Source organism: Megalobrama amblycephala, linkage group LG3, assembly GCF_018812025.1.
Source record: "Megalobrama amblycephala isolate DHTTF-2021 linkage group LG3, ASM1881202v1, whole genome shotgun sequence".
In the NCBI taxonomy this organism is placed as follows: domain Eukaryota; kingdom Metazoa; phylum Chordata; class Actinopteri; order Cypriniformes; family Xenocyprididae; genus Megalobrama; species Megalobrama amblycephala.
This window is the reverse complement of record NC_063046.1, coordinates 2,514,770-2,541,606: the sequence shown is the minus strand read 5'-3', so window position 1 is coordinate 2,541,606 and position 26,837 is coordinate 2,514,770. Positions and strand designations below refer to the sequence as shown.

Below are 26,837 nucleotides of genomic sequence, written 5' to 3'. Positions count from 1 at the left end.
ACGCACATTACTCTGACCTGCAGTGACCCCTGTCTCCTCATTAAACAACTCTCACTTCAACCTTCGTGGACTTCGAAGGACGCAGCTCTGATTTGAAACACAGTTATAGTGTAACATTCCTGTAGCTGCAATAAAACTAATAGATGAATAAGACTGGATGAAATATGAAATATGACTACAACAATAACTCTCACTGTTTATCCTGTTTCACATCAGAGATGTAAATATTGTCCAGACTGAATGTCTACATGTGATGTGGAGATAAACAAATGAGTGATGAGGATGTGTTTACATGAAAATGTGTTCATGTTTTATAAACAAAATAAAAATAAACAGTAAACAGCAGGAGTATGAAATGGAAAAACAAAACAAAACAAAAAATCATGAAAAAAAAAGAATTAAAAAAAATAATAATAATAAATAAATAAATAAAGATATTTTAATGTCTGCATTCCAGCCACAATCCAGTATTTAGAGGAAATAAGACTGAAACAGCAGCAGCAGAAGATGATGTTATTATTTCAGTGGGATAATGAGAGTCCAACAACCTTTACTAACATTATAAATGAACTTCACTTTAATGTCTTTATCTCGTCTCTGTTGTGAATGTCTCCTCCTCAACACCAGGGGTCTCTGCTCTCAGAAGAGGGAAAAGAAGAAAGCCCATGAGAGCAGAAAAACGTTTCTCCCTCTTCATCACCAGCACCAGATAAAAAGTGGCCCAAAACAGAAAAACACAAACATACATGATATTTAATTAAGGTCCATATTCATATAGACTGACACTGACTGACACAGATGTCAAGATGCAAATAAAGGGAAAGAGTTGGACGAATACACAAATATAGAGGAAGTGAATATGATATAGGGGTTTTCAGAGAAATACACAAATGATGTGATGACGAATGAGGGATGAGAGCAGATATAATGATCACACTGTTTAAAGCTGCAGACAGAAACATCAGACTCAGGACAGAAACACACGACCTCTAAAGTAAGAACAACTCACATGTTCATTCTTCAAACACAACTAGACTTTGAGATCTTAATATTGTCTGAATTATTGTGAATTTTGTTATTCTGCTATTTTTCAAATGACATGATCATGTTTTACTCCAAGATGAATATGGGATTATCTGAGTTTTTCAATGTGTTTCTTCCTCAGAAATGGAGCAAACTCTATATTTCATTCTTCTTCTCATTGGTGAGTGTGTTTGTTGTTTTATTGATGCTTTATAGTTTCATCAGGTTTGACTCTGTTATGAAAAGCATTAAATCAAACCCTCTCTTTCACAGCTCTCTGCTCCGTATCTGAATGTGTTCAGCGTCAGTATCACTTTATACGTGAGGCGAAGAGCTGGACTGAAGCTCAGAGATACTGCAGAGAGAATTACACAGATCTGGCCACCGTTGACAACATGAACGACATGAACGAGCTGAAGAGTGTGAGTGATAAAGCTAATAACTATGTCTGGATTGGGCTGAAGAAGACGGGTGTTGATAAATGGCAGTGGTCTTTAGGTGATCCTGTGCTCTATCTGAACTGGGGATCTGGACAACCAAATAACGGAGATGAGAGGTGTGCTATAATGACAAATGGACAATGGCATGATGGGTCATGTAGTGACAGCCGGACATTCATCTGCAGTTCATCTAACAACAGTAAGTTCAGCTCCCTACAACGACAACAAACATTATTTATAGAAAGATGCACCATATGTTGTACAAAATTGCTTCTACTTTTAATTGTGGTCATAAAGAGACTGTGGATATTTTTCAACTTAAGTCAATTTCTAATTCACTCGCATGTTGTCACTTGGGATAATGCGTGAATCTTCCATTAGAGAGCCTAGAGAATTTACAGCATAATTACATAAAATACAAAAATATCAAACCATTGTTTTGACTAACATAAATGGTAAGGAATTAATGAATGGATGAAATTTCAATATGCAATAGCATCGTGATCTCATTAGAATATGTGTGTATTTTTATGTAAAGTGTGGTTCTACCATACATACAGTAACTTACATTTTCATACACACAAAAACTTACAATATTGACATATTTATAGCACTAAAACATAAAAATACTTGCGTATTAACAGCAATAAAACATAAATCATTTACGTATCCAAGTGTGAAATGTGTATGAATTCCCATTAATTTTAAAATCGTGGCATTAATGTTTTAAATCTGTTGTATTCAATTGTCATATCAATACGTTTTTAGTCGAATTTATTGAATGCAGTTTACTCATCTACTTAAAGCTGCAGTAGGTAACTTTTGTAAAAATGTATTTTTTACATATTTGTTAAACCTGTCATTATGTCCTGACAGTAGAATATGAGACAGATAATCTGTGAAAAAATCAAACTCCTCTGGCTCCTCCCAGTGGTCCTATTGCTATTTGCAGAAATACACCGCTCCCGGTAAGAAACAACCAATCAGAGCCAGGAGGAGTGTCTTAGCAGTGTCAATCAAGCTCGCGTGCGCCTCTCATGCAGAGCGCGTAGAGGCGTTCAAATTCAAGATTACCGGTGTGCCGCAGCTTTGCTTATGGCGGAAAAACGATCCAAACTGCCAATTCCTCGAGTGGCACCTGCTCACAAAATAAAGACGGGTAAACGGAAAAAGACAGATGACGATGATAAAAAAGCCAAAAAGAAAGAATTAGATAGAGCCCGAAATAAAACGAGGGTAAATATCGGAGCGGCTTTTCCGAGGTGGAGGGAGCTACGTGTCCTGAAAGGATTAAAAACCGATGCAGAGTCAGACACATTTCTGCTTGACAAGTAAGTATCCCTGCTTGATTTGTTTCATTTTTTAAGAACTACACAACTAAGATAATTTCAAAACAGGCCTGCCCGTCCCCTGCCTGATGCTTCCTCTTCTCCCCGCCCGTTGACTCCTCGAAGTCGCTGTGGGTGTGAATTCCTCGTCGGAGCCCATTGACTCAGTGTCAAAACTCTAGCCGCATAACATACAGATAAAATGTCACGCGCTGTGCAAAGCAACTATTAAAACCTACTAATTCACTGGCTTGTCATGTTGCTGAAATAATGTACTAGCAAACCTTATTTAGCATTACATATCGATAGAATAATTACTTGCATACTGTAACGTTAGTTACCGTTATATTATCATACTAGCTATTTATTACTTATAGAAATAGTGCAACGTCATATAGTTACATTACATGTATTGCAAAATACTTAATGTTTTGAGGACCAAGTTTGTAGTCAAAGTATGGGCAGGCCATAGTCAATGTAAATCATATTGTTGATGTTTCGTCCGTACCAGTGAATGTGCCATAACTGTTTATCCCTTACTAGCCTGCGCGTTCACGGCAGGCTCTGTTGTGATGGGGGAGGAGCTGTGGAGGGAGGGCTGTAGCGCAGCATAGAGCAAGGGGGAGTGACCTGTGAGTTGTGCTTGTTCAAATTTTCAGGCTAAGTCAACGTTTTCTAAAAACTCCCTACAGCAGCTTTAATATGAAATAACATTTCTGTTCGTGACTTGTGCTGCAAACTCGTTTCGGAGGATTACACAATGTTAAACAAGACTACACTTTGAAACCTTAAAATGAATAACATTTCTGTAACTGTTTAACCATTTTGTAATATGTAGTTTGTTTGCTGTGCGACACAGAAAGCGTTTTCTCCTATGCAGTCAAATGCTGACAATACAACCATAAGATACACAAAAACACAACATAAATTCACAAATCACATCAATTTTATTTGTTCGCTGTACTCCAAATCTGTAAAATCCATGTAAGGAAAATTGTCTCCGGGCCGTTAAATTCTTAGAAAATAATGCACACCCAGGTTGTCTATTACCAGCCTGGTCTCATTGTTAATACGTAAGTATAAATATGTAACTTTCTGTAATGTATAGTTTTGTTTCATTTTTCGTGGTTCATGTCAAGTCAAGTCATCTTCATTTATATAGCGCTTTTCACAATACATATTGTTTCAAAGTAGCTTCACAGTGACAATAGGAAAATTATTATCGGAACTAAAGTTGGTTTTTGATTGAATCACTTCCGTTGTAAAAATTGTTAATTATTACTTTAGGGGCCGCTTAAATGACACCTTTCCTACTAAAGACCGAATACCTTTAATGCATTCTTGCCGTTCATTTACATGTTTAGTCTATAGGTTTGCGTGTTTGGGCACACTGTATGTGCACAGAAGCTTGGTCTTTTTAAAAAAGTGATATTTGCCAAATTACTTGTCTGATCCGCATAATACAGAAAAATTAGTTGTGTCCACTGATCTATGCGAACTAGAATAATTTGATAACGTTTTATCTATACATAGGGAAAGGAAAGGGAAGGGGGTATTCGCAGGGGATAGTTTAGTAGAAATGTCAGGGCTGCGTTATCATCATGTCTAGATGCAGGTCCTTCATCTCATCTGGACACGGCCTGGATCTGGCAGGCTGCGGCAAACCTCGGGATAAACAGAGAGAGACTAATATTAGCATAGACGGCATTCTTCTAATGATGTAGCGAGTACATTCAGGTGTTATGGGAAGTTTTCCCGGTTCTGGCTGACCTAATCTATGCAGCCTAACAATTTACATGATTTGAATTATAGAAGAAGATATGTATGCCAGGTTAAACAGATGTGTTTTTAGTCTAGACTTAAACTGACGGAGTGTGTCTGCTTCCCGAACAATGCTAGGAAGACTGTTCCAAAGAGTAGAACAACCACCCAGTAGAGCGTTGCAGTAATCTAGCATTGAGGTCATAAACGCTGTATGTCCTACACCTTCTCTATTCTACTTACGGAACGAAGGCAGTGCCATTTCCATTTTTTCCATAAGTAGAATAGGGAAGGCGTAGGACATACGGTGTAAGCTTTTTGAAGAATACGAAAATGCGGTTTTGGCGGAAGCACTTGGAAGGCGATATTTGTTTATATAAATCATATATATTTACATTTTTTTTCGAAAATGACCGATTGTTTCACTAGGTAAGACTCTAATTCCTCATCGGGTATCGTTTAAAGCTCTTTGAAGCTGCACTGAAACTGTAATTTTGACCTTCAACCGTTTGGAGGCCATTGAAGTCCACTATAAGGAGAATAATCCTGGAATGTTTTTATCAAAATCCTTAATTTCTTTTCGACTGAAGAAAGAAGGACATGAACATCTTGGATGACATGGGGGTGAGTAAATTATCAGGAAAATTTTATTTGAAAGTGAACTAATGCTTTAAATTCTGATCTGTACTCTATAAAAACGTCTCAGGTTACGTATGTAACCATGGTTCCCTGAGAACAGGGAACGAGACTCTGCGTTTGCAAACGCTATGGGGGACGTCACATAACCCAGGTGTCTGAAAGCAACTATCCAATAACTCTAATCCCTATTGGCCGGCGACAGCCTATGACATAATATGGCGTGACCCGGATGTATAAAAGGAGCACCTGGAGAAACAGAAGACATCCATCGTCTTGAGGGACTGTTCTGCAGGCAGGCAGCCCGAAGCATGGCAAGGAAATGCAGAGTCTCGTTCCCTGTTCTCAGGGAACCATGGTTACATACATGAGATGTTCCCTTTCGAAAGGGAACTTCTACTCTGCGTTTGCAAATGCTATGGGGAACGATATACCCATGCCGCCATGCTTGAGGACAGTGCATGCCAAAAAATATGGCTGACAAACTTCGAGCAGTTTCGAAGGAAACACTTAGCAACTCACCCTCGGGTCACACCAGCTGTCAGTGACGGCATTCCCTATGGCCAACAGCCCAAGCTGAGCCTACAGAAGGCCTTCCTCTATATAGAGAGAAGGCCTAATAAGGCTGCTAGAGCATCTGAGACCAACTTTTCCGCAGACAAAGTGGTCTCTTCTAGGGAATGAGGCCAGGGAACTGAAGGGAACCCCGACCAGTCACTAGAGGGGAACGAAGTCACTCCCAATGCCACCAGGGAGGCCGACCTGGTCTATCGTAAGACAAGCTTAGTCTTGGCCAATCCCTGTCTGAACACAGAATCTCAAAAACACATCCTTCACAGAAGGGAGTGGGTAAAAGTGACTGCAAAAGGGCAGGAGCAATTTAAACCCACGCGTAGAGGTGGGCATCCTGGAGAGCAGAACTCAGCTGAGTGCTATGAACCCTCAAATTCAGGGGAGTATGATCCACTCATCCTAGGATCTGCTCAGCGCTTAATGCACTGAGGAGGCTGTGCGCTAAACACCTGATGCTTCAGGGGAGCGCAAACCAGCCTATGGCTAAATCTTAGGAGGAGGCCTAATTAACCCTCAGGGGTCTGAGGATTTTTGGGGCCCTGGAGAAGTTTTGACATGCCCTGACATTTGTGCTTTTTTCAGTTGTTCATAAACATATTAATGGAAAAAGTGTCATTACACTGTACACTGTATACAATAATATGTGAGGAACATGTATGTACATGTTTGTGTTTTTGAAGGAATAACGTTTATGCGTGGTTATTGAAAAAACAAAAAATTTAAGTCACTGAAATAAGGCCAAAAAATATATATTAAATCTTTGTTCACAAGACTTCTGGGTATTTGAGGTTGTAGACTAGAGTTTTTGCTTCAAAATGAGGTAAAAATTATGCTGCCTGCTTGTTCATATAAAACAATAGAGAGATTTAAATTTTCTAAAAGATCTTTGGTCAAGAAACACAGTATGCGTGGAGGCGTGAATCATCATGAATAATGGGTGATTCTCACCTGAGAAGACAAAAGAATCGCATAAAGAGCTCTAATGAGCTGCATAAATAATGAGCTCTTTCAGACAGGTAGGCTGTGAAAAAACCCTCTGTTGATCATGTCTCAAATCTCATCATGTTGTATATCAAACATACAGAAAAAACAGCAATACTGTGAAATATTATTACAATTTAAAATAATGGTATTCTATTATATTCTTTAAAATATAATGTATTTGTGTGATGCAAAGTGTCTGAACAGTTATGTTACCTCTATGGCATTTCATATAGGCTTTTAGTTTAAAAGCATGCACATTTGGAGAAATATTGATGGATTCTCATATGTTTGTCAATTTTCTATACAGAGGAGTAATATTCAGGATTTATTGTTATCACTGAGCGCTGGATACTGTGTTTTCAATTCATACTTGCAGCCGGAGGGCGCTCTGCCCCTTTTGTCCACAAATGCCTGCTAAAGAAGAATAGGCAATCCAGGAACTAACCGAACTAACAGAGGCCAGAGATTGCTAACTATGGCTATTCAAAACACTTTTCAAGACAATAAATACACGATTGAGACGATGTATGCATGTATTGACTGAATTTACGTCTGAATAGCGCTCACTCCGTGGGCGTGGCCGCATTAGCGGATAATGAGCTCAATCACTGGCTTCTGACATGGCTCTCTTTTCATACAGATTACATAAACACAGAATATTTGTTTTTGATTTGATTTAAAACCTGACATTTCAACGTTTTTTTATACATAAGTCTAATTTTTTTGTGATTAGTATTCACTAAGTTACAGTTAATTTTCTGAGAACTATCAGATTGGAGTTCGTTCAGAGGGAGACGAGAGATCACGCATCGTGTTAGTTTTCTTTATTTTACAAAAAGCACAACATTTTGTTGTTACTCTGAGTGTACACAAATAAAAGAAGATATTCCACAGATTAAAATGGTGTATAACTCTTAATTGTATGTGCAACATTGACAGAGTATTTTGAGTCTCTTTCACACTGGTTAGAAAAAAACCGCGGTGATCACGCCGGCGTGACCGCCGACCCGAGGGAGTTAAGGCCTACCACCATGATCAGCTTAGGGAGCTAAGCACTATTACGTACATAACCCAAAAGGGAAGTACAAAGCTCACCTAACAGGTAGACCATGCAATGGGCACATACTCATGGAGGCCAAGAGGGCCTACAGCATGAAAGTAACTGAATATGACACAGAAGTATATTTAGAAAGTGGCCTGGAGGCGCCACCCTGAACACCTGTCCTGCTGGTAGCAGACAGACAACTTTTAATGGCAGCATAAGAGGCTGCAAAGCGCCCGCATGATAATCTACCCAACACAATCCAACGAGCAGTGTACTCAGTAAAAGCACCTTTTTACTCTTTCAAGCAAGAGGGGTACAACATACGGCAACACATAGTCGAGGAAGGCCCGTGCGGGCCTATCACCTCAACAGACACGTGGCATCAGCTCATGGCAGTGTTCATAGGCACCGAAGAACGATAAATAACCGACACAAAGGAGGTTAAATATCATCTGGGCGCCTGGCCAACCAGAAGTGTATATAATGGTTCTCAGAGAGAAATACACGTCAACATATACCAATATGTTGCAAAAGGCGGCCCATAGGGCCTAGCAACCTTTAGACATATGGCATATGTCCAGTGGCCATATCTAGGAGCATGTAATAGATCCGCCTTAGACATCTAGGTGGCCATTAGCTCAACTAGATTGATCAGAGGAGGCGGATGCAGTTTAAACCAAACCTCAGTAAGGTTTCACCACCGCATACACCCTGAGGGGCTAGCCACTCAAAAGTATTCAGAAAAAGCACCATGAAATTCTCACAGCGAGAAGAGTACGCAGCTGAACTCCACATGCTACACCGGAGGCTGAAAAGAGGCCTACCTTAGTAAACATATGGCATCAGCAAGTGGCTGCCATAACCAGACCACCCAAAAACCATGTATTTAGTACTGAAACTTCCTCAGAAGAAATACATAGAACGCTGCCACCCAATGTGAACAGGCCTGATTAGGGCCTATCCATCGAGGTGGGGCGTGGCCTTTTTAAGGTGGTCAGGTTTTTTTTTTTTTTCCCAAAGCATCCTGCCAACAAATCAACTAAAAAGGAGGCCTAGAGGGGCCTACAAATTCAGTGACAAGTGGCGTTCAGCAACTGTAGAGTAAAAACACAGACTGTGCACTAGAAACCCTGATACAGGGGAGCACAAACCATCCTAGGGCTGAACCTCAGAAGGAGGCCTCATGGAAGCCTACAACCCATGATCAGCTTAGGGAGCTAAGCACTATTACACAAACAACCCTAACAGGGAAGTACAAAGCTCAACCTAACAGGTAGACCATACTGTGGGCACATAATCACGGAAGGACATTCAGTGGTGGCCTGTGAGGGACATATGACTCAATGACAGTAGTTAAACTGTAAAGTGCCCACATGACAATCCACCAAGACTCAAGGAGGCTGATGTAGTTATAACCAAACCTCAGTAAGGTTTACCACCAGAACTCACCCTGAGAGGTCAACCACTCAGGAGGAAAAAAGGAGGATGCAATCCAGCAGGTGATGCATTCAGTAGCACCAATAAACCTACAAATGGGGAATATTAGGTCACCAATGTCTCCAATAGCAGCTACATGAAAAGGTCTGCTATTGTCATGAAAAGCTGCGCTTGAATCTTACCATCTCATCTTTGTGCATTACATGACATAACAATCCACCATGCAAAGATCCAGCAGCAAGAAAGTCCGGCTACCGACTAGCACACAGGGAAATCGGAGCGGTCCCCAGGATCTGGCTGCTCTTCGGCAAAGGGGTATGGAGGTGCAGGCCTTTACTCAGAGGTTTTGGTCACAGACAGAGAGATTTAATCACCCTGATGTGGTCCTCAAAGACATTTTTAATCATTGTCTTGATGACCCTCTGCCGCAGTGGGAGATGGAGCTGGTGGGGAGTTTAAATTTCTGGAATTTCTCTAATTACCTGTATCTGCATAAGAATGGGAAGAAGTGAGTCTGCTCCAGAGCCCGGTCCAGCCCGAGAGTCCGCTCCAGAGGCCACTCCAGTCCGTGAGTCCGCTCCAGAGGCCGCTCCTGCCTGTGAGTCCGCTCCAAAGCCTGCTCCAGCCCGTGAGTCCGCTCCAGAGCCCGCTCCAGCCCGTGAGACCGCTCCAGAGCCCGCTCCAGCCTGTGAGTCCGCTCCAGAGCCAGCTCCAGCCCGTGAGTCCACTCCAGAGCCCGCTCCAGCCCGTGAGTCTGCTCCAGAGCCTGCTCCAGCCCATGAGTCCGCTCCAGCCCGTGAGTCTGCTCCAGCCCGTGAGTCCGCTCCAGAGCCCGCTCCAGTCCGTGAGCCCGCTGCAGCGCCCGCAGAGGAGGTGGCCACTGAGTTGCCGCCTCACCCACGTAAAAGGAGGAAGAGGAGGAAGAAGGCTTCCTCCATCCCTCAAGGCCCGGAGGCCTTCCTAGAGCCTGCTGTAGGCCTGGAGGCCACCCCAGAGGTATTAGAGCCGAATGCTCTCCCTGTCATGGCCAAGAGGGCTGTCTTCGCCTTTTATGTTTTGGCTGTTCTGCGTGCCTGGAGAGTGCACTTAAGTTCTCTTGACCACAGACCAGTCTGCCAGTCTGAGCCCGCTGCCGTCCCTGAGCAGCCTGCTGTCATCCCAGAGCTGCCCGCTCTCCCTGTCAGTCCTGTCATGGCCAAGAGGGCTGTCTTCACCTTCTATGTTTTGGCGGTCTTGCGTGCCTGGAGGATGCACTCAGGCTCTTTTGACTCTGGACCAGTCTGCCAGCCCGAACCCGCTGCCGTCCTAGAGCAGCCCGCTGCCATCCCCGAGCAGCCAGCTCTCCTTGATACGGCCATGGAGGCCATCACCAAGCAGCCTGCTCATCCTGACACGGCCACGGAGGCCCCTTGGTCTGCCCTGCCGGCGCCACCCAAGCTTTCTGCCCTGCCTCCGCCGCCCAGGCCGTCTGACCTGCTGAAGCCCTCCTGGTCAGTTCCTCCAGCACCGCCCTGGCACTCAGCCAGGACTCCAGACCTGCTGGAACCCCCCTGGTCAGTTCCTCCAGCACCGCCCTGGCACTCAGCACAGACTCCAGACCTGCTGGAACCCGCCTGGTCAGTTCCTCCAGCACTGCCCTGGCAATCAGCCAGGACTCCAGACCTGCTGGAACCCGCCTGGTCAGTTCCTCCAGCACTGCCCTGGCATTCAGCCAGGACTCCAGACCTGCTGGCACCCGCCTGGTCAGTTCCTCCAGCGCCGCCCTGGCAATCAGCCAGGACTCCAGACCTACTGGCACCCGCCTGGTCAGTTCCTCCAGCACCGCCCTGGCACTCAGCCAGGACTCCGACCTCACTAGAGCCCCCATGGTCATTATCCCTTCATTGCACCAGCTGTCTTGAGTTTTGTCATTAGTGTCTGTCTATTTATACTGAGTTGTTTTCTGCCTTTGTTTGTGGATTGTTAATTTGTGTTACGTGCACTTTTGTATTCCTGGTTTTCTGTTGTGGTTTCCTATTTAATGTGGACTGTTCTGTGGAGTTTGACCCTTGCCTGTTTCAGGAATATGATTTTGGATTGTCCTATTAAAAGCTGCGTGTGGATCTTACCATTTCTTCTTTGTGCATTACGTGACAGCTATTATGAGAACAGGTGCTAACCTGTGGCAGCATAAGTAAGCTCACATATAATGTAGGGCAAATGTCTAGAACTTCAAAGCAAACACAACGCTTTGATGTACAACGTATATTCTATTTTCAAAGAGGAAAATAATTTTCTCCCTACAGATTCTCAAATCTGTACTGAGCCATAGAGGACGGATGCTAAACATTATCAACATCAACTCAAACTTGATAAAAGAAAACAAGTAGCTCAGAGGAAAAAACACATTTTCCATAGCATAAAAGTTCTAGAAAGTGGGGCCTAGCGCACACAGCATGACTTATCTACACAAAGATAAGGGCCTACCACCTGAGATAACAGCATCAGGAAGTCTAAAAACAGTCTACAACCTAACTGTTAAACTCAACAATTGCACCTACATAGCAAGGGGATAATGGGCATATGGCCTAACAACTCCCTCGGGAGGAGGCCAGAACTAGGAACTATATAGCCTGACAAGGGATAGTATACATAGGGTTATATGTAAATAACACACCTAACCTAGCTCTAGCCTGGCCGCTAAGCTATGGGCCTTCTTACAGGGCCACAAGCCTAGTGAAGCTTAGGTTTCACCTCCAAATCTCATGGATAAGAGAAAGAAAGTGAAGCTCACAAGCAAACAATGTCAGGCGGCCGATTAGGGCCGACCTAAACATACATAATAACTGAAGTGACGAGTGCTAACTCAAACTACTCTAGAAAACAGCAGATGAGAAGCTACTCTAAACAGGTGGCTAAGAAGCGGCCATTTTGTGGTCTGCACAACATATACTCTAGCCAGTCTATCAACTTCAGTTTGCCCAAAAAAAAAAAAAACCTAATATATACAGGAGGTGAAAGAAGAAGAGGAGAGGGTAGATAAAAATCACCCTATGTAGCTGGGAATCGATTACAAACGCAACAGTGTTTAGAATCGATCACCCATCTTACTCTCGCTTCTTCCTCCTCCCGTCTGTCTGGGTTCAGATACAAATCTGGACGGCTAGGGGTTTTTCCATGCCCTCCCGATCTCAAAGGCGGAGATCAGAAGGGAAAGGAAAGTCATGGAAGCTGCAGCATTTAAGGACAGAAAGGAACCGCTCGTCGAGCCGTCCGCACACAGCCCCTTTCTTAACGCGCTCTCATGGCAGCTGCAGCCCGCCGAGAAGCGCATCCCAAACACACAGCAGCTTGCATACACAAGCCAGAGGAGGAGCAGAAGTTCCCTTTCGAAAGGGAACTATTACCACCAGAGAGGACTGCGACTGCAACTCATCATCATTTGAACTATTTCTGGTACCACTTTTGACATTTTCAAAATAAATAAATTATTTTGATTACGCTTATTTGTCTGTTATTCTTTTATTTATAACAATATAACGTTAGCTTTAAGAAATGGTTATAGGTAGGTTTAGGGGTAGGTGTAGGATTAGTGTCTCAAAATATAGTTTTAATGTTATATTTTTACTAAAATTGTCATTTTCCTACACATTTCTGTCTGTTATGTATTACTCTTTTAACATTCTGTATAAAATGGGTACCTTTAGGTTCGGGGTGGGGTTTAGGGATCTTACATTTCTCTAAAAGGGAAAAGGGATACGATAAAAGTGAAATTATACATATATCTTTATGACATGAAAGATTCATAAATATTTTATGTTTTTTCACTGAAATAAAGTATTTTTATGTTTTAGTGCTATGTCAATATTGTACGTTTCAGCACCTTTCTAAATGTACAACAATGTACATTTTGTGTCTTTGAAAGTTACGTATTTATACCTACGTATTAAAAAAGAGACCAGGCTGGTAATAGACAACCTGTCACATCTTGAAATTTATGAACAAAACTTCAATTATTGTCTTAATACATGTGAGCAATTTTGTTTTGGAGATTGTAATTATCAAAAGTAACCATGTTTAAGTAGATGTTTGAAGATGAGATGTTGTTGACATATATTTTATTTCCATAAGAGTGAGCTTGATTCATTCAGCTTTTAGGATCTCAACACTGTGTTTGGGCCAAAATTCCGAGCTCCCCCCGGACAACATGCCAAATACACATAACTTTACTCTATTTAATTATATGGATATGTGAACTCTGAAAAATATTCAGGTGCAGTGAACCATCTTCATCTGTTTGATGTTTCTTTCATTCAGATCTTTGTGTGTGAATCAAGTAGAGAGAGAAATGTGTAACAAAAACATAATGAAGAAATAAAAAGTTTCAATAAAATGATCACAAATATTACTTAATGTTCTATCTACAGTGACCGGGAGGGGACATGTTCGGTTAATTTAGTTCCCTTTCGAAAGGGAACTCGCTCTGCGTTGATTAGGCAATGGGGAACGTCACATGTGACCAGGTGTCTGAAAGCAAAACTATCCAACAACTCCAATCCCTATTGGCCGGCGACAGCCTATGACGTAATATGGCGCGACCCGGAGTATAAAAGAGCGCCTGGAGAAACAGTCAGTATCTCTTCGTCTTTCGGTCCTGTTCTGATGAGTGGATGACGATGACGTTCGTGTTTGACGTCATCGCGTCCGGCGGCGAGCGCTCTTCTGGCTGTTGTGTATGTGGAGCTGCTGTGTTTTTGGGACGCGCTTTTCAGCGGGCTGCAGCTGCCGTGAGAGCGCGTTAAGAAAGGGGCCGTGCACGGACGGCTCGACGAGCAGTTCCTTTCTGTCCTTAAATGCTGCAGCTTCCATGACTTTCCATTCCCTCCTGATCTCCTTGTTTGAGATCGGGGGGGGCATGGAAAAACCCCTAGCCGTCCAGATTTATATCTGAACCCAGACAGATGGGAGGAGGAAGAAGCGAGAGTGAGATGGGTGATCCACTGTAAACACCGTTGCGTTTGTAATCGATTCCCCAGCTACATAGAGCGATTTATATCTACCCTCTCCTCTTCTTCGTTCACCTCCTGTGTATATATATATATATATATATATATATATGCATGTGTATATATATATATATATATATATATATATATATATATATATATATATATATATAAACATATATCATGCTCAGATGCTTCTTATGGTCAGACTGATGGCTGGGCCCATAGTGATCATTTCTGTTGGCCCGCTATTTCTGTTTGATAATGAGAGGATCTTTTAGGCTAGAACATTAGATTCCATCCTTTCATGTAAAAAGGAACATTAGGAGTCTTCGGTCTTTGAGCCGCAGGAGGGTCTATATTTAGTTTAAAATAAGACCTTATTTTCCTGTATAGTTTTCCGAGCATGTAGTCAGGAAAAAGTAAGGGGTGTTTTGGCAAACTGAAGTTGATAGACTGGCTAGAATATATATTGTGCAGGCCACAAAATGGCCGCCTCTTAGCCACCTGTTGTTTAGAGTAGCTTCTCATTTGCTGCTTTCGAGAGTAGTTTGAGTTAGCACTCGTCACTTCAGTTAATATGTATGTTTAGGTCGGCCTTAATCGTCCGCCTGACATTGTTTGGTTGTGAGCTTCACTTTCTTTCTATTATACATGAGATTTGGAGGTGAAGCACAGGCTTCACTAGGCTTGTGGCCCTGTAAGAAGGCCCGTAGCTTAGCGGCCAGGCTAGAGCTAGGTTAGGTGTGTTATTTACGTATAACCCTATGTATACTATCCCTTGTCAGGTTGTATAGTTCCTAGTTCTGGCCCGAGGGAGTCGTTAGGCCGTATGCCCATTATCCCCTTGTTATGTAGGTGCAATTGTTGAGTTTAACAGCTAGGTTGTAGACTGTTTTTAGACTCCCTGATGCTGTTATCTCAGGTGGTAGGCCCTTATCTTTGCGTAGATAAGTCATGCTGTGTGCGCTAGGCCCCACTTTCTAGAACTTTTATGCTATGGAAAATGTGTTTTTTCCTCTGAGCTACTTGTTTTCTTTTATCAAGTTTGAGTTGATATTGATAATGAAAATAGCATATACATCAAAGCGTTGTGTTTGCTTTGAAGTTCTAGACTTTTGCCCTACATTGTATGTGAGCTTACTTATGCTGCCACAGGTTAGCACCTGTTCTCATAATAACAGGCTTTTTCATGTAGCTGCTATTGGAGACATTGGTGACCTAATATTCCCTATTTGTAGGTTTATTGGTGTTACTGAGTGCATCACCTGTTGGATTGCATACTCAGGGTAGTATAGAACCACTTTTTGAGAAAAGCTGGTTTCTATTAGCTCCCTTTTGTGATCTTGTTAACGGCTATATTGCATATAACTTTGATTGTAGGCTCTTATGGTTAATTAGCCTCCTTCTAGTTAGCAATTGTATTTCTAACAAGTGCTGTTAGTTGATCACAGTTTGCTCACATAGTTTACACTGCCACATGTTTTTGCTACGTGTCCGTTTGAGGTAGTAGGCCATATAGGCCTCCCTTAGACCATGTTGGCATTATTTGGTTCCCTTTAGTCACATATGATTTAGGGTACATTGCCTGTTGGAATGTGTAGCCTAGCTCAGGTTGCAGTTAGCTTCCCACAGCTATTGTTGGGTTAGAGCTGGTTCCCTGTAGCTTGGTTCCCTTAATTTCATGAGCTGAAGCTACGTGTCATTGGAATGGTAGGCCCCAACAGGCCTCCTTTCTAGTTCACATGTTGGCACAGTTTGTGTTTTTATTCTGCAAACAGGCTGAACGCCACTTGTTGCTGAGTTTGTAGGCCCCACAAGGCCTCCTCTTTTAGCTGACTTGTTGGCAGGATGCCTGGGAATCCAAGAATCTACACCACCATTGGCCACACCCCACCTCTGTTGAGTAGGCCTTAAGCAGGCCTCTCGTGGAGTATGTGGTATAATATGCATTCCTTCTCTCAGTACTATGCGTGAAAGGTTTTCCACTGAATGCATGGCCTGATGGTTGGTATGGTCCTGGACTGGCTGATGCCATGTGTTTACTACGGTAGGCCCTAATAAGACCTCCTTTTAGTTTACATGTTGGCACAGTTTGTGCTTATATGGACAAACGGGCTGAACGCCACTTGTTGCTGAACTTGGAGGCCCCATAAGGCCTCCTTTTTAGCTGACATGCTGGCAGGATGCTTGTGAATCCAATACAATACTAGCTGAAGCCACGTGTCATTGAATCGGTCCCCTTCAGGCCTCCTTTTTAGTTCACATGTTGACACAGTTTGTGTTTTTACTCTCAATAGGCTGAACACCACTTGTCGCTGAGACTGTAGGCCCCGCGGGGCCTCCTTTTTAGTTGACTTGTTGGCAGGATGCTTTGGGAACTTGGGGCGTGGCCGTTAGATGCCATACCACCTAACGGCCACGCCCCACCCTGACGAATAGGCCCTAATCAGGCCTGTTCATGTTGGGTGGCAGCGTTTTATGTATTTCTTCTGAGGAAGTTTCTATATTAAATACATGGCCTTTGGGTGGTCTGGTTATGGCACTTGGCCACTTGCTGATGCCATATATTTACTAAGGTAGGCCTCCTTTCGGCCTACGGTGTAGCATTTGGAGTTCAACTACGTACTCCTCTCACTTTGAGAGTTTATGGTGTTTTTACAGAGTACTTTGAGTGGCTAGCCCCTCAGGGTGTATGCTGTGGTGAAACCTTACTGAGGTTAGGTTAAACTACATCCGTCCCCTTGAGTCTGATCTGTATTCTAGCTGAGCTAATAGCCACCTAGCTTGTAAGGTGGATCTATTATATGCTCCTAGAAAAGGCCACTGGACTTATGCCATATGTCTAAGAGGTTGCTAGGCCCTGAGGGGCCGCCTTTTTGAACATATTGGTATATGTTGGTGTATATTTCTCTCCGAGAAACCTTTATATATGCTTCCGGTTGGCCAGGGGCCCAGATGGTAACTTAACCTCCTTCGAGTCAGTTATTTATCGTTTTGGTGCCTGAGAACACTGCCACGAGCTGACGCCACGTGTCTGTCGAGGTCAGAGGCCTGATTAGGCCTTCCTTGATGCATGTTGGCGTACATTGTACTCCTCTTGCGTTAAGAGTAAAAGGTGCTTTTACTGAGTGCACTGTTCGTTGGATTGTGTTAGGTGGATTGTCATGCGGGCATTTTCGCAGCCTTGTTTTGCTGCCATCGAAGTCCCTCTCTGCCCCAAATGGCAAAACAGATATTCAGAGTGGCCCCTCAAGGCCACTTTCTGAGTGTACTTCTGTTTCACGCATTACTACTATCATGCTGTAGGCCCCTCTTCGGCCTCCATGATTATGTGCCCATTGCATGGTCTACCTGTTAGGTGAGCTTGGTACTTCCCTTTTGGGAAACGTACGTAATAGTGCTTAGCTCCCTAAGCTGATCATGGTGGTAGGCCTTAATCAGGCCTCCTTTTAAGATTCAGCCCTAGGCTGGTTTGTGCTCCACTGTATGAACAGGTGTTTAGCTCACAGCCTCCTCAGTGCGTTAATTAAGCGCTGAGTAGATCCTAGGATGAGCGGATTATACTCCCCTCAATACAAGGTTTCATAGCACTCAACTGAGTTCTGCTCTCCAGGATGCCCGTCTCTATGCGTGGGTCTCAGTTGCTCCTGACTTTCTGCAGTCACTCTTACCTGCTCTCTTCTATGAAGAATGCATTATGGAGATTCTGTGTTCAGACAGGGTTGGCCAAGACTAAGTTTGTCCAATGACAGACCAGGTCGGCCTCCCTGGTGGCATTGGGGGTGACTTTGTTCCCCTCTAGTGACTGGCCGGGGTTCCTTTCGGTTCTCTGGCCACATTCCCTTAAAGGGACCACTTTCTCTTCGGAAAAGTTGGTTCCAGATGCCTTTAGCAGCCTTCGTAGGCCTTCTGCCGAAGGCCTTCTTGAGGCTCAGCTTGGGCTGTTGGCCAAAGGGAATGCTGTCACTGACAGCCTGGTGTGACCCAAGGGTGATCTTTCAAAACTGCTCGACGTTTGTCAGCCATATTATTTGGCATGCACTCTCCTCAAGCATGGCGGCGTGGGTATATCGTTCCCCATTGCGTAATCAATGCAGAGCGAGTTCCCTTTAGAAAGGGAATGTCTCAGGTTACGTATGTAACCATAGTTCCCTGAGAACCAGGGAACGAGACTCTGCGTTTCCTTGCCATGCTTCGGGTTGCCTCCCTGCAGAACAGTCCCTCAAGACGATAGATGCTGACTGTTTCTCCAGGCGCTCCTTGCCACAGCATCTCAATAGGATTGAGGTCAGGACTTTGACAAGGCCACTCCAAAGTCTTCATTTTGTTTTTCTTCAGCCATTCAGAGGTGGACTTGCTGGTGTGTTTTGGATCATTGTCCTGCTGCAGAACCCAAGTTCACTTCAGCTTGAGTAATGTTTTAACAGCTGGGGGCAAGCACTTTTTCACACAGGGCCATGTGGGTTTGGATTTTGTTTTCCCTTCATAATAAAAACCTTCATTTAAAAACTGTATATTGTGTTTACTTGTGTTATCTTTGATTAATATTTAAATTTGTTTGATGACCTGAAACATTAAAGTGTGAAAAACATGCAAAAAATTTTTAAAAAATCAGGAAGGGGGCAAACACTTTTTCACACCACTGTATGTTGAGGGAACTACATATTTTTCTTGAGGCCACGGCTTCATTATATTGAGGGAACGACATATATTTCTCATGGCCACGAGTTAAATGTGTAAACAACATGCGCGACCATAGCAACCTGGAATTATCAGAAATGGATAAGACTATAATAATATTAATTTTTAATTAATAAGGAAAAATAAGAGTGGAATTAAGGAATGATTATTAACCTCTCTCTCTCTCTCTTTATATATATATATATATATATATATATATATATATATATTAGTAACAAACTGTCATGGTTCATGAAGCCCATTGAAGTCCCTGTGTTACCGCTCTCCTGCTGACTGTTATGTGTTTTTGTGTGTTTGTGACTGACAACCTTGTGTGTGAAGCTCTAATAAAGAGATTAACTTGCATCTGCATCCTCCCTTCATTCCGTGACAGAACGATCTGACCAATCATGGATGCAGCAAGTTCAGCAGCTTTAACGGAGTTCATCAACCACAGCACCTCCCGCATGGACCAGCAGCAGGAGAGCATCACTTCCACCGGACGCGCTGTCCAAGCGCTGGTAACACAGGTGTCCGAGCTCTCCCAGCAACTACAACAGCTTCGCGCTCCCACTGCGCCAACCCCACCGCCTGTTCCCCCCGCGTCGCGGGAGCGACGCGATCTGCCGGAGCCCCGCCTTCCTGTGCCCCCAGAGTTACGCCGGTGAGCCTGAGTTTTGCAGAGCCTTTTTGAATAAATGTTCCTTGCATTTTTCACTGCAGCCTCGCACCTTCGAGCATGAGGAATCCAAGGTGGCGTTCGTTCTTACCCTACTGACTGGGAAGGCGGCTTTATGGGGGAACGGCGGTGTGGGAGAATCAAGACCCATGCTGCACCTCGTTCCTGGCACTCTCCGCCGAGATGAAGAGGGTGTTCAACTGTGCGGTTGTGGGCAAGGAGGCCGCTCGTCAGCTCACCGAACTCAAGCAGGGCAGCCGCACGGTCGCGGACTACGCCATCCAGTTCTGCACCCTCGCGGCGGAGTGCCGATGGAACGAGGAGGCGCAGTGGGATGTGTTCCTGCATGGGCTGGCCGACCGTATCCATTGCAAGATTTATGCCCTGGATCTTCCCCAGACCTTCAACGGGCTGGTTGACCTCGCCTTACGGGTGGATTCCCGCCTCCAGAGGCTGGAGCTCCTGGAGGCTCCCAGCACCAGATCCCAGGGAGCAGAGGGCCGGACGGCCAGTGCTGCAGATACGGTCGGTCCCGCATCAGATCCTGAGCCCATGCAGGTAGGGAGAGCCCGGCTTTCCCGGGAGGAGAGAGAAAGGCGGAGATCCCTGGGCTTATGCCTTTACTGCGGTGCATCGGGACACTTCCTCAGGTCTTGCCCAGTAAAAGACCAAGCCCGATAGTAAATCTGAGGCTACTATCGGGCGGGATCTCCGCTGAGAAGTCCTCACCATCCACCCTTCTCCCGGTAAGACTGAGATGGGCTACTTACAACGTCACCTGTGATGCACTCATCGACTCCGGGGCTGAGGGAAACTTTATGGACACCATCTTCGCACGACAGCACGGACTACCCACCTCTTCGCTCACTCACCTGATTACAGTCAACGCACTCAATGGTCAACGTCTCCCTAACATCTCTCAGACCACGGATTACATCACCCTCATCACCTCCGGCAACCATAATGAACGGATACAGTTTATGCTCATGGATTCACCGCACGCACCTGTAGTTCTCAGACACCCCTGGCTCACCAAGCACAATCCCCGGATCGACTGGCAGCTCAACACCATCACCGAATGGAGCACTCTGTGTCACAGGTCTTGTCTTTTGTCTGCTTGTCCCACGGTGTCTGCTTCTGTGTTACAGGAAAAGGCAGCGGATTTGTCTAACGTGCCCAAGGAGTATCTGGATCTGAGGGAAGTGTTCAGTAAGTCCCACGCTGCTTCTCTCCCTCCACACCGTCCCTATGACTGTGCCATAGACTTAGTTCCGGGTAAGTCTCCGCCTAAGAGCAAATTATACTCTCTGTCTGTTCCCGAGAGGGAGGCCATGGAGAAATACATTTCTGATTCTCTGGCAGCGAAGTTCATCCGCCCTTCCTCTTCTCCAGCGGGGGCGGGGTTCTTTTTTGTGGGGAAGAAGGACGGATCTCTGCGACCTTGTATTGATTACCGAGGGCTGAACAACATCACGGTAAAGAATACTTATGGTTTGCCGTTGATGTCTTCAGCCTTTGAGAGGTTGCAGGGAGCGTCCGTTTTCACTAAATTGGACTTGAGGAACGCTTATCATTTGGTCCGCATTAGGAAGGGGGATGAATGGAAGACCGCTTTTAACACCCCCAGAGGGCACTTTGAATACTTGGCCATGCCCTTCGGGCTGTCCAACTCGCCTGCGGTCTTCCAGGCACTCGTCAATGACGTGTTGAGAGACATGGTTGATCAGTTCATTTATGTCTACCTGGATGACATATTGATATTTTCGTCGTCTCTCCAGGAACATGTTCAACATGTCAGACGAGTGCTCCAGCGTCTGTTAGAGAATGGGCTTTTTGTCAAGGCGGAGAAATGCGAATTTCATGCACAGTCTGTTTCCTTCCTAGGGTACATCGTCTGAGGGAATTCGCATGGATCCTGACAAGGTTAAGGCTGTGGTGGATTGGCCAAGTCCAGATTCCCGTAAGGCCCTACAGCAGTTTCTGGAGTTCGCCAATTTTTACCGGCGTTTTATTCGCAATTTCAGCCAACTAGCCGCGCCTCTGACCGCCTTGACCTCCCCCAGAACGACACTCAGGTGGTCAGATGCAGCTGAGGCTGCATTTGCCAAACTGAAGGGCCGCTTCGTTTCGGCCCCCATTCTCATTGCCCCTGATCCTTCGCGTCAGTTCGTGGTGGAGGTCGATGCGTCAGAGGTGGGGGTAGTTCTATCCCAGCGGGCGCCCTCAGACGATAAGATGCATCCCTGCGCATACTTTTCTCATCGTTTGTCTCCCGCTGAACGCAATTATGACATTGGTAACAGAGAGTTGTTGGCAGTCAAATTAGCGTTGGAAGAATGGCGTCATTGGTTGGAGGGGTCGGGGGTACCCTTTATTGTTTGGACTGATCACAAGAACCTAGAATATATTCGATCGGCTAAAAGACTCAACTCCAGGCAGGATCGGTGGGCACTTTTTTTCGGACGTTTTGATTTTTCTCTATCGTACCGCCCGGGCTCCAAGAACATCAAGCCCGATTCATTATCTCGTATTTTTGATCCGTCCGAGCGCCCGTCTACTCCCGAGTGTATTCTTCCTGAGACATTAGTAGTCTCCACTCTTACATGGGAGGTTGAATCGAAGGTCCTGGCGGCCTTAGAAGGGATAACGCCTCCGCCCGGGTGCCCACCGAACCGTTTGTTTGTGCCGGAGGGGTTAAGGTCCTGCGTCATCAAGTGGGGTCATTGTTCCAACGTGGCTTGTCATCCAGGGGTTAATCGGACCAGATTTTTGGTAAAGCAACGATTCTGGTGGCCTGCTATGAGTGAGCCCGTGAGACTCTGTTGCAAGTGAGGGCGCGCACCAAGGCTAAGACTGATCGCCACCGGTCGAAGCCTCCCATATACGTTGTGGGTCAAAAGGTGTGGCTTTCTACCAAGAACATTCCGCTCCATTCCGTTGCCAATAAGTTAGCTCCCAAATTCATCAGCCCGTTTCCTGTCACTAAAATTATTAGCCCAGTGGCAGTCCGACTCAAATTGCCTCCGGCGTACAGGAGGATTCATCCCGCCTTCCATGTTTCCAAAATTAAACCTGTTTTTCACTCACATCTTAATCCGCCCTCTCCGGTTCCCCCACCGCCGCGGCTCGTAGACGGGGAACCGACCTATTCGGTTAATCGCATTCTGGACTCTAGGCGAAGGGGACGCGGATTCCAGTACTTGGTGGACTGGGAAGGTTATGGTCCGGAGGAGAGAAGTTGGGTTCCTGCTAGGGACATTCTGTCTCATTCTGGTGTCTGTGTGAGAGTGTGGGTGTGTCACCTGATTGTTTTGTGTGGGCGTCGCCGCTGATTGTTGATCAGCGGCAGCCGTGGGCACTTACCATCTGCCTATTTAACGCCTTGTCTTTCGTCTCATGTTTGTCAGATCGTTGTGTGGAGTTCTGTTGTTAGTGTCCCGTGTTGCTCGTGTTTGTGTGGTTCCCTGGATTGGACTTCTCGTCGCTGTTTCCTGGTTCTCGTGTTTCTCGTTGGATTACTCTCTGGATTTCACTCACGGATTACTTCACGGACTCACGGACTCTGCTCTCCGATCACCATTCACCATGGATCTTCACCGCCCATCGAAGTCCCTGTGTTACCACTCTCCTGCTGACTGTTATGTGTTTTTGTGTGTTTGTGACTGACAACCTTGTGTGTGAAGCTCTAATAAAGAGATTAACTTGCATCTGCATCCTCCCTTCATTCCGTGACACAAACCTTGCTGTTTTAACAGTGATTTGCTCAGACAAATGGAGAACAGAGGGTACGTCACACCACCAAGACTGTATTAGAAAATTACACTTTATTTAATTCAGCAAAATAGAAAGTTCTTTTACTTGACATTTGCGAATTAACATCAGTCTTATACGCCCTCACTTGGGCAACGGTAATCAATGGAATTCCCAGCACTGCACTGCACTCTAGTGGTTAATTCACACCCCACACTGCATAATCTACCTAAATAGACACTGTGATCACACACAAATTCATGGCACAACAGTGAAAACAATATTGGCGTTCCCCAGATCAGCGCGTACAGAACTTTTAAAATTACACAATTACAACATTCATTCATACACACCCACAAAGACAAAAAGTATTAAAAGATAAAACACTTCCCCGCCTTCAGGAAAATAAGTCTCCACCATGGGGTCCAGGGGAAGAAGACAGTCTTGCCAGGTCCGCGTTCCCAGAACAAACGCTCTTCGCCACTACATCCGTAGTCCATATATCTGTGTTGTGTGTCCACAGTCTTTATTCAGCATGATCGGCAGTGCTCAGCCATCCGAGATGAAAAGGAGTAACTAAGAGAAATGAAAAGCCTCCTAAGTACCACCCCCACTATCTAACTAGTTCCACAAATAAACCTGGCTGTCTATCTTCATCGCCGGACAAACACTAATGGTCTCGAGCGACACATAATGTCCCCACTTTTTCCCCGTGAGCGCAAAAGCAGTCAACATTTACTCTCCTGGACTCACTGTCCCTCTCGCTGATTGTCTCTTAAAGGATTAGTTCACTTTCAAATGAAAATTTCCTGATAATTAACTCACCTCCATGTCATCCAAGATGTTCATGTCTTTCTTTCTTCAGTCAAAAAGAAATTAAGGTTTTTGTTGAAAACATTCCTGTGTTTTTCTCCATATAGTGGACTTCACTGGCCTCCAAACGGTTGAAGGTCCAAATGTCAGTTTCAGTGCAGCTTCAAAGAGCTCTACATGATCCCAGACGAGGAATAAGAGTCTCATCTTGAAATAGCTCTCTTCTTCTTCTCTATTAGAATTCCAGCAGTGTAGACACTGCTAAGTGTATTACTGCCCTCCACAGGTCAATGTTTGAACTAATTGTTATATACTTGCACTAGCATATTGTATATGACAATTTAGTTCAAACTAAACAATCAGTGAATGGATTTAAAAGACTGTTAGATGGGATTAAAATTTACAACATTTACAACATTTAAACATATGCACTATGTTAATATAATAATTTCTTAATTCCGTTCTTTTTCTAAATTAAAATTAAATATTATTATAGTATTGACCATATAATCTCAAGGCCACAACTTTACATCGCGTGGCCATGACATAAGGATGTCGTTACCTCGACAAAATTATCTCGTGGCCACGACTTATTATGTTCCCACAAGTTTATACGGTCACCGTATATATCAGCAAAATCATCATGAATATATAGTGAATATTTAATATATCATCAGCTGTAGAAACAGTCTTTGAATGACACGTGTTTCTGATGTTTCCACTGCTGCTCTTATTCACATCAAACCATAAAGCAGCATAAGAATAATGAACAAACTGATTCATGAATCTGTTTCCATTTGTTTTTCTTAAAGCGAACACAGGACTTATCTTTGTCAATAAGCAGAAGAATTGGAGAGAAGCTCAGAGTTACTGCAGACAGAATCACATTGATCTGGTCAGTGTGAGGAACCAGAATGAGAATCAACAGCTTCAGAAGTTCATCAATGATAGTCGCATATCTGGTGAGGTCTGGATCGGTCTGTTCAGAGACTCATGGGAGTGGTCAGATCAGAGTAACTCCTCATTCAGATACTGGAAGTCTGATCAGCCTAATAATAATGGAGGAAATCAAAGCTGTGCAGAGATTTTGAACGCTCAGGGACAATGGAATGACTACTTTTGCAACTACCAGTTTCCTTTTGTGTGTCATGAAGGTGAGCAGATCCTCACAAACACACACAATCCATCCATCACCTCCAGATATCTTAAAGTTCACACTACATGTCTGACATGACAAATTCCTCCACAGTGTTTGTTCTGCATGTTGTTTTTGATCAGTCTCTCTCTAGTTTCTGCTTGTGGTTTGTTTTGCGTCCAGATAAACTGATTCTGATCAAAGAGAAGCTGACGTGGTCTGAAGCTCTGAGATACTGCAGACAGAATCATGTGGATCTGGTCTCGGTTCATTCAGGAGAGATGCAGCGTCGTGTGATGAATGTGGTTAAACAGGCGTCTACTGGTGCGGTGTGGTTGGGTTTACGTTACTCCCACATTTTGGGCATCTGGTACTGGGTGAGTGGAGACACTGTGTGCTATCAGAACTGGGCTCCAGGGAACAGCACAGCAGTGGAGAACTGTGAGTCTGCAGTGAGATCTGGAGCAGTTCAGTCTGGAGAAGATCAGCGCTGGATCAGCCGTCCTGAAACTGACCAGCTCAACTTCATCTGCAGCAGATATTAAGAATGAATTAATACACATACATTTCATGTAAGATAACAAATGCTTGTGTGTTCACTTCCTTTAACTTCATTTCATTCATCACATGGTTGTAAAGTAATAATTTCACCCTCAGTATGCAGTTGTATCTGAGGGTGATGGTTGCTTTCAAAACACTGTTTCATGAAGCTTTGAGAATCTTTTGTTGTGAATCATTCAGCACACGTATCAAACTGCTGATTTCAGTAAACAAGGCTTTGTTACTTTTCTGAAACATTTTTAAATTTTAATGGATTGCCACTATGATCTCTGTGGATTACCTTTTCAATTTTCTTTATCACACTTCCATTGAAAAGCGTAAGCTTCAAATATGAGCGTAAGAAAACTTCTGCTGTTGCCTGAATCAATGGCTGTGCTCATAGTACTGGATTGTAGTGATTTATTTATGTCAAATTCAGCACAGAAACTTCTTCTAAAGACAGCAATCTCAGTTTACAGTCTTTAATTGTATTGTGAAACACTGAAGAAAAGGTGTCATGATATTCTGACGCATATGATTTAAAGGGTGAAAGCCATACTGTATGTGTACTTCAGAATCTGATCACCTTATTTTATTACAGAACTCAAGAATACAATATAAACAACAGATCTCATTAAAGAGCACTAGAATTAGGCAAAGCTTACAATATTAATTACTACTAAAGTCTATTTTGGAGAGATTAAATTAAACATTTGGTAAACTTATTGTATTACACAATAATGGCCACATTTTTTTCATGCACTTGTTTTATGATGAAATCATCAGATCAAATTGAAGTTGTTTAAATAAAGGAATATTTCCAGCCCATAGATGATTATTCAAAAATATCTGGTTTGATCATCGTAAACATGTCATGGCTTGAAGATAAAGGCAACAACCCTTTTATAATATCTCTATTTAACCATCTTGTACATAAGTTAAATTAATTAATATGTCAACCAATAGATGATGCGATACTCTTTCACTTTGTTGTGTTTTTTTTTTTTTTTTTATGTAAGTTTTGT

At 43.9% G+C, this 26,837-nt stretch overlaps 1 protein-coding gene across 1 annotated transcript; it reads left to right on the top strand.

Moving 5' to 3' along the window:
• The first annotated feature begins 458 nt into the window (after positions 1-458).
• On the top strand, positions 459-26,275 carry LOC125264277 (C-type mannose receptor 2-like). The gene is made up of 6 exons (XM_048183498.1): positions 459-994; positions 1,166-1,204; positions 1,297-1,629; positions 17,682-17,711; positions 24,950-25,291; positions 25,456-26,275. Exons 2-6 carry the CDS (start codon positions 1,168-1,170, stop codon positions 25,815-25,817), a joined length of 1,104 nt encoding a protein of 367 aa, XP_048039455.1. The 5' UTR covers positions 459-994; positions 1,166-1,167; the 3' UTR covers positions 25,818-26,275.
• The last annotated feature ends 562 nt before the right edge of the window (positions 26,276-26,837 follow it).